Source organism: Dipodomys merriami, unplaced genomic scaffold (genome assembly GCF_024711535.1).
Source record: "Dipodomys merriami isolate MVZ:Mamm:240054 unplaced genomic scaffold, mDipMer1.0.p SCAF_10, whole genome shotgun sequence".
NCBI lineage: Eukaryota > Metazoa > Chordata > Mammalia > Rodentia > Heteromyidae > Dipodomys > Dipodomys merriami.
This window is the reverse complement of record NW_027202271.1, coordinates 12362915-12378841: the sequence shown is the minus strand read 5'-3', so window position 1 is coordinate 12378841 and position 15927 is coordinate 12362915. Positions and strand designations below refer to the sequence as shown.

Here is a 15927-nt window from a genome sequence, read left to right as displayed (position 1 = left end):
CAGTGAACAGCAACAGAAAAGGGCTAAATCAACAGTCTATTTATTAGAATTCTGGGCAGAGTAAAAGAATGCTTACAGATGGAAGAGAGCATCTTCACACCTATGTCCACTCATAACCAGGTCCCCAGCCTCCAAATGACTGAGTAAATGGAAAGGTCTTAAAGGTAACCCAGAAGAGGCAGTGATCTCTACAATTTGATGCTTGACTGTAGATTTCTGCTCTATGAGTAAGAGCTTTTGAATATTTGGAGACACAGTTTTAAGCACATTTGGTAAGTTGTTAGGACTTCAGAGTCTTAGAGAAAAGCAGACCTCATTATGAAAGCATTCAGCCCCAACAATCAGGCCTGACATCCTAGCTGCCAGCTAGAACGTTTGTAGAATCAGAAAAGTTATTCTTCCAAAGCAAAAGCCACCATTTTGTGAACACTCAACATCAGATCCTTACATCTTCTCTCCAGTCCTTTAAATAACCCTTATGGTGAGTGTTAGTAACCCCATGTTGGTTTAGAGAAACAGACCCAAGATTGGTATCATGTGGACACAAAAACTACCCAGGCATAACTGAATAATGTTCCCCTGTTTTTAACACAATTAGGGGTGATACTGTATTTCTCTGCCAATAAAGACATAGTAAGAGAGTTAGAGGTTGGATATTATGAGATATTGGGTCTCACTACTAGAAAGGATGTAGAATTTCCTATCTTCTTTAGGAATGCTTTGTAGCTGAAGAAACAGGCTTAGTAGCAAGGTTACAGCTCCTTCACTACAGGGATTGCATCCCATTGTGTTCTTTCCCCCAGGTATCTCTTCCTATGCCATCCTGCCTATAGAAGTTGGTATCATATCAAGACCCATCAACTCCTAGGCTGGGCATGAAACTGTTGAGAAGGGGACTGGGGCCAGTACTTACCACCTGGACACACTCCATGAGGGGGAGGCGCACAGCCTGGTTTCCAGAGAGGCTCACCACACAGGCTGGAGTGTCTGGGGTCCCTTCCAAAAGGGCCATCACTGCTTCCACACCCATCCTGCTGCCCTGCAGGAGCCCAGGGAGTAGAAACAATGTGGATCAGGCCTGAATATCTGGCTCAGCTTATAAAGCCAAGATACACAAAGCCTTCCCAAATTCGAGCTGAGATCCATATTTAAGGATTGTACCCAAGAACCTACTGGGCTTTACCTCCCCACCCAGATTTCATCTGAAGTTTAATGACTCTATCCTCTTGCCATCAAAACCCTAGGATTCTTGTTGACTCCAGAGAAACGTGTCCACTACAAGGATCAATAAGACTGCTGAGACTTAAGAATATTTCCTTCTTAGTAGACTAGAAACATAGCTGAAGTGATAACCTCCCAGCAAGTGCAAGGTTCTGAGTTCAAATCCAATACCATCAAAATGAAAAAGAGACTAATCCCTTCTTAATAATAAAACAAGGAAGTAGATTCTCTCTCTTTCTATTAAAATGGGATAAGAGGAGGGGCTGGGAATGTGGCTTAGTGGTAGAGGGCTTGCCTAGCATTTATGAAGCACTGGGTTTGATTCCTCAGTACCACATAAACAGAAAAAGCCAGAAGTGGTGCTGTGGTTCAAGTGGTAGATGCTGGCCTTAAGCAAAAGAAGCTCAGGGACAGTGCTCAGGCCCTGAGTTCAAGCCCCACAACTGGCAAAAAAAAAAAAAAGGGGGGGATAAGAGGAATCAAACTGTTTATGATTAGATCTCAATCATTTCCTTGATGTTAAGAGTGCTAGGATATCAGTCCTCAGTATTAGGGAAGCCCATTTCTGCAAGAGAAGACAACTCCCAAGTGAATGGGAATGGGTGAAGGCCATTACAGTCTACAGGTGGGTGGCAAGGCAGCATGATCAATGATGTAAGCCCTGCCCTGGGATAGCAGGGTTAGTGTGTTCGAAGGTTTGAGAGCCACTGAGCTCCGCGACTTACCAGGATCCGGTCAAAGGCTGATGGTGTCCCACCCCGCTGTACATGCCCCAAAACTGTGACCCGGGTGTCATATCCCAGACGCTTCACCACCAGCTGAAAGGAGCAAGAAAAGAACACACAGACTCAAGGGAAGGAAAGAAGGAGAAGCTGAGGCAAACCTTACATGGCCCAGCCTTTTGTCTTGTAATGGGGGACAATGGGGGACAGGGACCTACAGCTGTATGGAAGCATCAGGAAGAAATATATTGTCAGAAGACTCAGAAACTATGAAGGGAACAGGCTAGGGTGGTGACAATGTTAAGGCCTCTCTAGTGTGATCTCTTTAGAGTGATCTAAATTTTTTAAAAATTATCTTTCAGTAGTTGTACAAAGGAATTGCCATTCAACAAAGCAGTTTATGCTATTTGATCAACAATACCCCTTACAACCTTCTCACCCATGCATACTAACATTCTTGATGTCTTCTGAGGTGATTGGTTTCCCATTCTTGTCGATTGCACCCTCAGCCACAATGATGATGTTGAGACGGGAGCCGCGGGTCCTTGTCTGGTCAAGAATACAAGGGAATGTGGTCAGTGGAATAGGGTGAGGATGAGAAATCATGACGGAACGTCATCAGTGGAACAGGATTATAGGATGAGGGATTTTTTTTTTTTTTTTTAAGGGGCAACATAAAGTGCCAGTACCTCAGTGAGCCGGCGACAAAGATGTTCCTCCCAGTCATCATCCGGTGGACATTCAGGAATAAAAACCCAGTCGGCCCCACAGGAGAGAGAGGTGACAAGGGCCAGGTATCTGAGAGGAGAATCAGAAATATACTCCACAAAGAGTCTCACCATACCCAGAAACATCTCCAAGTCCCCATAGCTGGTGAAATGTATGGTCATCTGACATTTCATTCTTGTAAATGGGCATGTTTTCCATGATGAGATGTTTTCCATAGAGAACACTTAGGATTCATGTTCACCTGCTCTAGAGGCTTCCCTACTTAGGGAATGTCCATCCTTTTACACTGTTTGGATGCCTAAGTGTGTACCTACAAGTAGATGCAGGTCAGTAAGGAAGGTGGAAAAGAGGCCGGGAAAGGAAGTGACACAGCCTGGAATGTGTACACCTCCAGGTCTGAAAGTATGAGGAACCTCTCTGGGCATTCTGGGAAGAAGAAAGGGCCATTCCAGTGTCTATGTAATAAATAAATGGGTCAGGTCAGGGATCTTACCCACAATGGCGACCCATCACTTCTAACACAAATGTCCTCTGGTGGCTGCAAGAGAGAGATAGAAAGCTTACATAGTCCTCTTGTCCCCATAATCAGGTTCTATCTGCTGACAACATCTAGACAACCCCTGGGAAATGTATTTATGCTGCTAGTCCCTTGACAGGTTTCCTTAGAAACCAAGAAGACCTAGAGAAAATACTATTCACTAGTTGTTCTTTCTAGGACTGAGAAATCACAGTAGTTAAGAGGTGGTAGTATGGAGGCTCCATTTCCTAAAAGGATGGGTCACAAGAGGGACAGGGGAGGGGGGGGGGTGCCAAGCACTGGTAGCTCACACCTGTAATCCTAGCTTATCAGGGGGCTAAGATCTGTGGATCCTGGTTTGGAGCCAGACAGGGCACGGAAGTCTATGACTCATATATAACCACTTAAAAATGGTTGGGAAGTGAGTTGGGCACCAGTGGCTCTCGCCTGTAATCCTAGCTACTCAGGAAGCTGAGATCTGAGGATCATAGTTCGAAGTCAGCCCAGACAGAAAAGCCTAGGAGACCCTGATTGCCAACTAGCTACCAAAAGAAGCTGGAAATGGAGGTATGGTTCAAGTGGTAGAATGCTAGCCTAGAGTGAAAAAGGGACAGAACCCAGGCCCTGAGTGCAAGCCCTAGCACACACGCACATGCATGCACGCACATGTGCATGCACACACACACACAGCTGAAAGTGGTGGTATAGCACAAATGGTGAACACCAACTTTCAGTGGAAAAAGCCAAGGAGAGTGAGAGGCCCTGAATCAGTAACGGCACAAAAAGTAATAATACAAGAGGGAAAAGGAGAAAGTAAAAGAATGTGAATAGGGGACTAAACTGGAGGTAATCATGAAGATTAACCTGGGATAAACAGTTACCTGTCTTCTCATCCTCTCATTCGGCCTCTCCCTAACTCATATGTGCTTATTTCTGAAAAGTGGTCTCATACACTTATAGTCTCTGTATGACACAGCTGGAAAGAATGTGGGTTTGGACTCCCTGGATCTGGCTCAGTCTGATCATTAATCATTCAGGAGACCACAGGTACTCAGGACCGCAGTAATATGATTAGACAATGGGTGGAGAGCAATGGCAAAAGACAAATCTTACAACATTTTTTTTTTGGGGGGGGGTCTGGTCGTGGGGCCTGAACTCTGGGCCTGGGCGCTGTCCCTCAGCTCTTCAGCTCAAGGCTAGCGCTCTACCACTTGACCCACAGCACCACTTCCGGCTTTTTTCTTTTTGCTTATGTGGTGCTGAGGAATCGAACCCAGGGCCTCGAGCATGCAAGGCAAGCGCTCTACCACTGAGCCACCTTCCCAGCCTCTCTTACAGCATATTGGAAACAGTGCAGTTTCATGGTCTAGGGGTAATCCAGTTAGCAAAACTGTGCTAGCCCAAGAAAATGGATCATCATCACTCTAGCTCTAATGTTTTAGTTTTCAGTAGAGCTTCTTCTGTCCTACCTGCTACCCTCAACTGCCACCCTCCAAAGCCCCTTACCTCTGAGCAGTGGTGGTGATGGCATCTACAATCTCTACAATCCGATGCAGAGCAGAGTCGGTGCCAATGGTCATATCAGTGCCACAGAAGTCATTGTCAATTGAGCCAACCAGACCCACGATGTTCAGGAAGCTGGACTTGGAAGCTTCCTCAGCTGTGATCTTACCTACAATGAGAAGCACACCAAAAGCCACTGAGTGAGGATGCCAATGCAGCACATTACTAGAAAGAAAAGAAAGGCAGCCATTGTAAGCAATAGCAGAGAAAGGAGGACAAGCCCTGCTTATTTGTGTCTGGATAACCTTGTTTGCCAATGGGAGGTAAGGAATATACACACATACACACACTCATACAAACAAGTAATACTGATATAAATAACGTCTCACCAGATTTCTGAAGGTCATTCAACAAGTCACTCCACTCAGAACGGAAAGTGTCAGCGCCCGTGAGGCTGCCGTCACCCCCGATGACACACAGATTGGTGATCCCACGTTTCACCAGGTTGTGAGCGGCTCGGAGTCGTCCTTCTCGTTCCCGGAAGTCCTTGCACCGGGCACTTCCAATCACCGTGCCTCCCTGGAGGAAAAAGTAGAAATCGACTCCTCAGAGACACAACCAAATGTGGTCTACACGTGCTAAGCTTTCCACCCCCATTCCAACACTGTAATGGAGTGACAGAACCATGTGATTCCACGGGAAGTTCCCGGATCTGCCTAGGTTTCTTGCGCCTTCCAAAGGAAAGAGAAATAATGCTGGCTAGGGACCAGCAGGGGCCATTCCTATGTTTTACTAAATATCCTGCAAGACTAGTAAGCTCAACCGTTTCATTGAAGATATTTTTGAATAGCACTGGGGCTTGAATTCAAGGCCTCAAGTGTATGGAATAGTCAATCTGCCTCTTGAGCCCTGGGCCCTTGTGCCTTTGATGCTTTCCAGATAGGGTCTCACAATTTTTCCCAGACTGATGTCAGACCACAATCCTCCCCTCTTCACCTCTTGAGTAACCTATCATGCCCGTCTCATTGAAGATTTTATCATCAAAATGACAATTTTCAAAGAGAGTATGGAAACGCACAGTGTTAGCTTCTAGAACTATCTCCATGTTTTACATTGAAGATTTTATCATCAACGTGACAATTTTCAAAGAGAGTATGGGAACGCACGGTGTTAGCTTCTAGAACTATCTCCATGTTTTACATTTTAGAAGGAAGTAGCAATAACCAGTCTCTGGAATTTTCCCTAGTGGCCTGACATTATTGGATTGTATCCAAACTATCATTAGGAATTCATCACAATGTGATCATATCTTTTCCTCTCTAATACATTGAGATTTCTAACTAAGACTACCAGGCACTGCCCATTTGTTCCCCTTAGCTCCTACAGATCTACAATGCTAAGAGTAGGAGCCACAACACCCATGTATTCATAGGAAAACAAAAACAGTTCTGCGGGTAGAAACCTTAACTTCCCAGAAACTTATAAATAGCCCACAGGAGATGAGGAGAGTTAAGGTGTTCACAAATCACGTAAGCTCCAAGTCACTCATGACTTGGGGGTATGATGTAAATTGCTTGTATAGAGACTTCACAAGGCATTGTACATTAACAAATTTCTTCCCATGGGTTTTTAAGGGATCTTGGTGAAGAATGGGGATAATAATGATACTAATGTATTTTGTAAATTTTTCAGTATTATCAAGAAATGGTTCCTAGTCCATGGTAGATACATATTAAATAGAGTTTAGAATAACATGGAATACTAAGCATAAAGATAGGGATATGAAAAATCAGTATATTGTTAGCATTTCTGTAAAGATTCTGGCTTCGTTTCTTCTTCCCTTGATCTGGTTTTATGTCATCTCAATTCCATTCTATGAGGACAGACAGATTTTAGCTCTGCTTCTGGCCTTGGTCCTCTAGTAAGGTTATTTTCAGGGCCAGACCTTCCCCGTGACCCCACAGTGAGACTTGTTTATCATGTGCCAGTTCCAAAAGTCTTGCCTATGACCTTTCCATAAAGTTCAAACTGTCCTGTGACTATCCTCCCACCCCAACTCCCGCAGACCAGGGTGATGTTTTCAAATACACAGTAAAGGGCAAATGTAAGCTCTTCTCTTAACACAGAATCTCTTCATATCAAAGCACATGTCAAGGAATGTGTAAGACCATGAATCCAAGTTGGAATGGGAGGAGATGGGGAGACAACAAATATAGTTCAGGAGTATTCTGGAACATACCAGCTGAAGCATCATGGACACGCTCTCCCAGGTTGCTTCCCTGATGTGCTCACCACCATCCACCAAGCCTTGGTAACCCTGTGGGGAACATTACACTTATTTAGCTTCCATTAGGCTCCCCTAAATTCCCAGGACTAGCACAGGATCTCTGGAATGAGGGTCTCTTAGAATCAAGTCACCTCTTCCCACTAGTGATTCATGGATGCTCTTATTTATTTATTTATTTATTGTCAGTTGTGGGGCTTGAACTCAGGGCCTGGGTGCTATACCTGAACTTTTTCACTTAAGGCTAGCACTCTATCATTTTGAGCCACAGCTCTACTTCTGGCTTTCTGGTGGTTAGCTGCAAGTAAGAATCTCATGGACTTTCCTGCCCAGGCTGGCTTTGAACTGCAATCCTGAGATGACAGCCTCCTGAGTAGCTAGTATTACAGGTGTGAGCCACCAGCACCCAGTTGAGAATATTATATTTACCCCATACAAAGAAGAAGTATCAACTTTTGCAATTCCTTGTTCTAGTTTCTTTAGACATTAGAATATCCTTCTTAATATTTAACTTTAATAACTCTTACTCATTTCATTTCCTCCAATCTGCTTTCCAGGACCTAGATAACAGGTGGTTTTGACAACAATAATCAGGAAGGAAAAGGGCATATTGGGCAGAGGGAAGGAAAAATGTGACATAATGAAATTATAAAATGTGAGACGAGAAGATATTTTATAGAAAGAAAGGTGGGCAAAACAAACATGAGAGGGAACTGAGAGAAGGGAACCAAGGAGAGTTGGAACCTCACAAATTTAGGCAAAAAACTCAGAAAGACAATGAGATTTATCTTTCTTGGGTTTCTACCCCAAGATATATACTAAATTTGCTATAAAGACTGTTCCTGCTGGGCACCAGTGGCTCATGTCTATAATCCTAGCTACTCAGGAGGCTGAGATCTGAGGATCACAGTTCAAAGTCAGCCCAGGTAGGAAAGTCCCTGAGACTCTTATCTCCAATTAACCTCCAGAAAACCAGAAGTGGCACTGTAACTCAAAGTGGTAGAGCACTAGCTTTGAGCAAAAATGCTCAAGAATAATACCTAGGACCTGAGTTCAAGCCTCATGACTGACCAAAAAAAAAAAAAAAAGACTGTCCTTTTGAGTTTCTCTCAGTGTCTAGGAGATGGAAGGAAGGCAGAGAGTTACTTCTTCCTTTAAATTGAATAGGTAACATGGGGACTGGTTTACAGAAATCTGGGTCTTGGTAGCATTATTGGAACCAAGAGTGGGAAGGAGTGATTCATGGACACAGAGACTCAAGGGAAAGCAAATACAGCAATGACACTAGGAGGTAAAGAAGAGAAAGTGGGAAGGGAGTGGGAGGCAGATTAACAGAACAGAGAAAGAATGGTAGGGTGCAAAATGGAGAACCAACCTCATGGACAAAGAAGACACGGGCACCAGTAAAGATACCAACTCGAACTACAGCCCGGACAGCTGCATTCATACCTACACAGGGAAGAAGGCAGGAAACAGTTACTAGTAAGAAGGGCAGCCTGGAATCCATGTAACTGACATCTGGCTAAAGATGGGAATCACTCATTTTGCTAGGGTTTTCACTCAAGTCTTCTGGTCTCCCTGCTCCCAGTCACTGCATTCACTGTTAATGGGGCTCCAGATGCCTCATTATTTCCATTCCCCCAAACCATGACTTTCCCATGACCTTTCCTTGCTGGCACACTACTATAAGCAAGCATTAATAAGCAAGCAGTTTTTGGAATGTATATTGTTTAGGTTTGACACTGTTGAGAACTTGTCAAATACCAAGTCATTTAATGCCATCCACCCCTTGACTTGCTTCCATTTTAGATTTGGAAACTAAAACTCTGAAGGGTCAGGTTATAGTACTTGTACCCTTAGAAAGTTCTGATTTGAATCCAAGACCTAAAATACCTATGATCCCATTGTTAACCACTGTACTCCATCCTACCAATCTCCATAGATTTATCTTTGCTTTCTTCCCTGTATCTAGACATCCAGCTTTAGGAGTTTTTTGTTTGTTTTTGTTTTGTTTTTTTTGAAAAGACATGACTTTCTGTGGTTCAGTGACCTAATGCACTCAACTGGCTCTATTACCAGATGGTGAATATTCTCAACCCAACCACATGTGCATACACACATGTGTACATGACATACACACAGACAGATTTTTGGGGTCATTTGGGTTGGCCTACATTCCAATGTGTGCCTCACAGTTGTGATTCTCCAGCTTCTACAGGCTGTGACCAAGAGTGCAGAAAAATCAATGGGGAGCTTATTCTCTCGGGGCCTTCTCCTGGCATGCACTCAGCCTGTGAATGGAAAGTTGCTGACCTTCTGCAGCAGCCTTGCATATTAAGATATATACAGAGAACTTCCAAATGTGCTTTTAATTATTCTCTCTGCTTCCATTGGGAGGAAAAAAATTAGGACTAAAACAGAGAGTTTCCCTTTCTTTATAGCCGAGTATCATCCTTTTTCAAGTAGCTGCTAAATCAAGAACTCTTCTAGAAGCACCTGGAGCAGCCAACCTGTTCCAATGCATAACATGCTCCATATGTATGTTCTAGATTAAGAACAATGCTACCGATGTTGCATTAAGCACAACTTTCTGGGTAGGAGAGAGGGAGACATTCCTGTTCTGTGCTATAATATATGGAGGGGCTCATGATGACAATTAAGTATCTTATAGACAGGCTGGATCAACTTCTAATGAATTGTTTCACATACTCTCTCTCAGCTATCCCAGTATATATTTTTGTTTCAATCCAAAATCTATTCACATAGTGCTTAAGCCTTACCTAGAGAAATACCATATACTAGCAAGCACCTGGGAAGCCACAAGTTAGAAAAATCTGCAGCACCAGATTAAAAGTCATTACAAACTACTGAATGATCCAAACCTATTTAGAATGGGACAGTATAAAAAAAAATCAGGATGTCTTTTCTTTTTTTGGAGGGGGGGGGCAGTACTGGGGCTTGAACTTGAGCTCTCTCTTGGCTTTTTCACTCAAGGCTGTTGCTCTACCACTTGAGTCACACCTTCACTTCCAGCTTTTTGGTAGTTAATTGGAGATAAGAGTCTTACAGATGTGTGTGTGTGTGTGTGTGTGTGTGTGTGTGTGTGTGTGTGTGTGTGTGTGTGTGTGTGTGTGTGTGTGTGTGTGTGTGTGTGTGTGTGTGTGTGTGTGTGTGTGTGTGTGTGTGTGTGTGTGTGTGTGTGTGTGTGTGTGTACTGGGGCTTAAACTCAGGGCCTGGGCTCTGTTCCTGAGCTTTTGTGGTCAAAGCTACCATTCTACCATTTGAGAAACAGCCTCATTTCCATCTTTTTAGTGTTTAATTGGAGATGAGTCTCAGACTTTCCTGCCTGAGCTGGTTTCAAACCTCAGATCTCAGCCTCTTGAGTAGCTAGAATTACAGGTGTGAGCCACCAGTGCCTGATTTCTTATAGACTTTTCTGCCCTGGCTAACTGTGAACAATGATCCTCAGATCTCAGCTTCCTGCGTAGCTAGAACTTTAAGTGTGAGCCACTAACTCCCAGAAGAGTATCTTTTCTTTGCTTTATTTCCTTTCCTTTTCTTTTACAGAATGACCTAGTATTTTTTTTTTTTTTTTATTAAGTTGGTTCCGGTCGTGTGGCCTGAACTCTGAGCCTGGGCGCTGTCCCTCAGCTCTTCAGCTCAAGGCTAGCGCTCTACCACTTGAGCCACAGCGCCACTTCCAGCTTTTTTTTTTTTGCTTATGTGGTGCTGAGGCATCGAACCCAGGACCTCATGCATGCAAGGCAAGCGCTCTACCACTGAGCCACCTTCCCAGCCCCTGACCTAGTATTTATTATGACTACTAGCTCCCAATCACTCATTCAATCACTATTAATTGAGCATCTAAAGCCTGGCAATGGTAACTCATGGTTGGCCAGCAAAGAGCTGAAAGTGGAAGTATGGCTCCCGTAGTAGAGTATCAGTCTTGAGCAAAATATCTAAGGGACAGCACCCAGACCCTGAGCTCAAACCTCGGAAGACTCCCTAAGAGAATGTAAAGAATTAGAAAGAATAAAAGCAAAGCAAAGAACCTTGAGGAAAACCAACCACGGGGTTCCATGAAAAAGGCTAATAAAGAGCAGCAAGACATCTCTGAATGAAAATGGCAAAATGAACCTCATTAAAAGCTGTTGAAGAACAGAAGCTAAAAGGGATGGAGAAAGTAAGAGTAAACAAAGAAAGTCCATCTAATTAAACCACTATATGCATGTATAAAATACCACAGTAAAATCCCTTTGAACAATTAATATTCAATAAATTAAAAAGACAGGAATGAAAATAGGTCCTGTCCAAGATTTAATGGGTGTGGAGAAGGTGAATGTGAAAGAGAATGAACGTGATCAAAATACTTCACAAATATGTGTGGAAATGGAATAATGAGGCTCCTAGAGATTGGTTTGGGAAGGGGGAAATGAGGAAGAGGGAGGGAGGGGCTGAGTCTGATTAAGGTACCTTGCATGCCTGCACCGACATGCTGGAATGAAATTCCCTTGTACGGAGAACTGACGCTAATGAAAAATGTTTTTCTGTTATTCATTTCTTTAATATTTTTTAAAGGAGCAGCAGGAAAGATGAAAGGAGAATCAATACTTAGCAATGTCTTAGAAGCCAAAGGAGACAGTTTTAAGAAATGAGAACAATGCTAAGTGGTTTGGGTAAATGATCTAATGTAAGGACTGGAACAAGCTCTTATTAGCACCAAGGTCACAGCTTACTTACAACATTATTAAGACAAAGTCCCTACGTCTAAAAGTCTACATTCATGCACTTAGTGTGAATCAACAAACCAAATCATCATCATCACCATCATCATCATCATTACTATCATCACCATCATCTGTGGACAAAGGGATTGATTAGAAGCTAGGAAGTCTGCATGTATGACAGAAACAAAGTTGGAATCAATACAAGGCGAACAATGCTCTAGAAGAGATGAATAGTTAGCACACGCAGATCAGAACAGATATGCAAAGTGTTTATTTTCCAGCCTGCTATAGACCTATGCAATTCTCTACCTGGCGCTCTGGAATATGCATTTGTAATCTTAGGAAATAAAAAAAAATTCTTCCAAAATATATTGGGTAGGAGACTGTTTCCTGCTCCCAACTTGAATAAATGATAAAGAAGTAGGTGTATAGAGAGAAACAAATGAGCAGAAAGTGAACAATTGATAGGCTGAGAGTATACCCAAATCTGTTTAGCAGCAGAAAAAAAAAAATCTCTCAATAAAGAACATTCTGGAACTATCTACTCTGCCAGTCTTCAGAGGCAATCCTCCCTGCCTCTAAATTGAATAAGTATTTTCCTAGAAATGAATTTGAAGACCCTCTCCCCACCTTGTGCTTCTATCTAAACTCTGGATATCTGTGTGCCTTACTCCTAGATTTCTAAAAATCACTGGGCTCTTCTAACCAACCTCACTGGCCTAGTCTGGCCCCAAGCCAGTACAGACTTTTTGGCTGTTCCATGTTTCCCTAAATAAACCTCTATAGCAGCTGCCTGACTCATGAAAAGAAAGATAAAGTATAATATTACAGGCACCAGGCAAAAGGTATTCTGGGTACAGCCACGAGGAGCTCAGGAGAACTTTATAAGCACGTAGTTTATAATTTCCAATTATAGCCCTTGGGGAAGAGACTTGGGGGAGAAGATCTATGGGTGATGGATCTCTATGAGACTAGACAGAAAAGAATTAGTGAATGTTTTGGGCACAAATATTTTGAAAGTCAATGTGAAAAAGTTGCTTCTACCTGAGCTTGAAATGAAAATTAATAAAAATTATGAGGAATAAATGTTTCTTAGGTGTGAGTTGTACTTTCTAATGGATATATAACTAAACATCATAAACCCTAGAAGAGCAAACCACAAGATCAAACCTCCCGGGTATGAGCAGCCATTTTTCTGCCAAGAAAAAGATCCATTTGGATATTTATGACATCATTACAAGCCATACAAAATTATCAACACAGGCAGATGGCAGCATGCAGCTCAAGAGAAGCATGGTGCATCTGTCTCATCATGTACCGAAAGATTTTTGGGGACCTTATTGGGCCTGTGGGCTGGCCTTTCCCCATTCTTGTATTTAAACATAGAATAACCATCTCTGGGGACAGAGGGCTAGAGGGATGGCTAATGTCCTTTCCAGAGTCAGGAGACCCCAATTTCATAAGGCTAAATATGGCTGAGGCCTTTTCTATGTTTAGAAAGTTCTAGGTTTAGAAAGTAGCCTCAGCCTAGCATCTCAGAGGTCTTGGTTTTTGAGTTCCAGATATCTGATTCCTGGCCACTTTTCCTGCTTCAAGAGCTAAGTTTTGCTAGTCTATGAATTTTTATAGCATTCCATCTTACTTTCCCATTTAGTCCATGGATCCTAGGGGGAAAAATGCATTCTTGTGGAGAAAGGAAGAGTGAACAAATGCAGTCATGATATTCAATATACACTATGTAAAAAAATTAGCTATGCAACTTATGGGCAGAGGGGGAAACTGAAAGAAGAGGTGACATTGTATAAGAAGAACTGTACTTACTACCTGACTTATGGAATTGTAAACCTTCTATACAAATTTTTAATAATAACTATATATATATTGCCAGTTCTGGGGCTTGAACTCAGAGCCTGGGCATTTACCCTGAGTATTTTGGGCTCAAGACTAGTGCTCTGCCACTGGGGTCACAGGTCCATTTCCAGTTTTTGTGGAAGTTAATTGGAGATAACAGTCTCACAGATTTTCCTGCAGGGCTGACTTCAAACTACAATCCTGTTTCCTGAGTAGCTAGTATTACAGATGTGAGCTACCAGCACCTAGCAAAATTATATTTTTAAAAAATGCATTTCTGTACTTTCTCCCTAAGAGAAATGAGGTCCATCAAACCTAACTCTGGGCAAGTCACTTCTCTATGAGAGCTGCTCCACAGCTGGGACTCTCAATCCTATCCCGCCTCTCTAGAATTTCATGTTCTACCTCTCTCTGTCCTACTGATACTTGCCTGTTATGCGGATTCACAGATGAGATATATCCTCAATACATTGTATCACAGACTCCTACAGGCCCTGGTTCCACTGAACCCTCTTTAAATGAGCTTATCCAGAGCCCATGTCCAAATTAATAACCCTTTCCTCACCACAAGAAGCTTATTCCTAATTCAGGAGGGTCTCACCGGTCAGCATTAGAAGCTGAAATAACTTTGCTGCTCTTAGATCCAAGTTAAATCACAGTGATCTCTCTCCATTCTCTGTCTCCCTCCCTCAGCCTCTCTCTTTCTCTCTCTCTCCCCCTCCATCTTCCTCCCCAAAAGCACTCTTCCTTCATTATTTCATACACTGTGTATCATAAGGATTTTTTTTGTTTTTAAAGCAGGTTCTCTGATCTGACCACAGGTCACACTATCAAGGATCCAAGATCAACACAAATTTATCCTGTAAAGCTCAGTATAGGCACGAGGTTCTGCTGGTAAAGGGAACAGAGATAAAAGCCAGGCCAGCAGCTTCTCCAGGCTCTACCAGGACCCTACATTCACGATCTGGCCACTTTTTACACTCAGACCTCTGTGCCCTCTCCCCTCAATTTCTTTTTTCTAGAATTCTCTGATTCGTAATATACACCACAAAATAATTAAATGTTCATTTAAATGTATTTAAAGTCTATCTTTATTAATATACCAGTAACCATGAATGTTAATATTGTCTTTTGTTGATGCAAATATAGCACCTATCATCCTGTTTGAGGCCATGCTCAATCATTCATTTCTAGTTATTAAAAGTCCTTTTACGGAGCATTTACTATATGCCAGTCACTCTCCACCATACTTAAATAATAGGAATTCACTTCTTGAAACCTATCTTCTCCATAAAGTGTTCCCTGATTACTTCAATCAGGGTCCATCATTTCATTACATAAGAGGGTACATACTTGGTTAATTTTACTTATATGCCTGAATTCTAAAGCACAGAGTATCTTTCCCCATTAAACTATGTTGCCAAAGGCAATGGGCTTCTTCACCACAATTTGATACAGAGTGGGTGCTCCTGGCAAAGTCTAGGAAAGCCTAGGGTCAGAAGCATAGAGGAGTGGGGGAGTGCAAACTAGAGAAAATCTTTGTCTTTATGCCATCACTGTCTCCATGTTCTGTTAGCCCCTCTTCAATATATTATAAACTTGAACATTCACAAAGATCAAAGGGTACACAATTAAAAAAAATTATACCTTCCTTCTCTCCTACTTCATTTTTTCTGTATACCTGAATTCTACGATCCCCAGGTTTTTTTTAACTCTAACAGAGAGAGAAAGGGTTTCTCTGGCTCTTTTTTCTGCTCCTCTCTTCCCCAAGGGGTCTGTACTAACTCCTGCTGTTCCTATTTGTTTAAGACCTACAGGATGAAAAAAACAAGAAAAGCCTAAGCAAACAGATTGCTGGCTGGTGCTGGTCCACATAGGACCTCTCCAGGTGTCAGAGTTAAAGCCTGAGTATCTAGCTTGGGACACAGAAATTCATATCCTGGTGTTCACTCCTTCTCACTATTTCCCAAGTGCCTTCTTAATAATTTTATTTCTTTAATTATTTTCCAATGCTTCTCAAGAATACACTACTTTCAGGTGCCAGAGGATGAAATATGTCCCAAAAATTTCAGAAGAACTTGAAGAGAAGACTTAGGAAGATTTGTGAAAGTAAAATAGTAACTAAAATCCAAATGTACTAAGGACTTTGGCCTGACTTCTTAGGAAGACCTAGGATTTCAATGTGAATCTAGGGGCTGGGAAGGTGGCTCAGTGGTAGAGTGCTTGCCTTGCATGCATGAGGCCCTGGGTTCAATTCCTCAGCACCACATAAGAAAAAAGAACAAAGCTGGAAGTGGTGCTGTGGCTCAAGTGGTAGAGCGCTAGCCTTGAGCTGAAGAGCTAAGGGACGGCGCCCAAGCCCAGAGTTCAGG

The 15927-nt window shown here is 42.6% G+C and overlaps 1 protein-coding gene across 3 annotated transcripts in view; it reads right to left on the bottom strand.

Moving 5' to 3' along the window:
• The window catches only part of Pfkm (phosphofructokinase, muscle), a 43654-nt gene that overhangs the window by 10326 nt on the left and 17401 nt on the right, over nt 1-15927 (bottom strand). For all 3 annotated transcript variants that reach the window (XM_070039840.1, XM_070039848.1, XM_070039858.1), the window contains 9 exons: nt 8352-8425; nt 6932-7009; nt 5082-5271; nt 4696-4861; nt 3166-3210; nt 2633-2741; nt 2397-2492; nt 1947-2039; nt 914-1039 (listed from right to left, as the gene is read on the bottom strand). In XM_070039840.1, coding sequence (XP_069895941.1) covers nt 914-1039; nt 1947-2039; nt 2397-2492; nt 2633-2741; nt 3166-3210; nt 4696-4861; nt 5082-5271; nt 6932-7009; nt 8352-8425 — 977 coding nt within the window. The remainder of the gene's footprint in view (nt 1-913; nt 1040-1946; nt 2040-2396; nt 2493-2632; nt 2742-3165; nt 3211-4695; nt 4862-5081; nt 5272-6931; nt 7010-8351; nt 8426-15927) is intronic.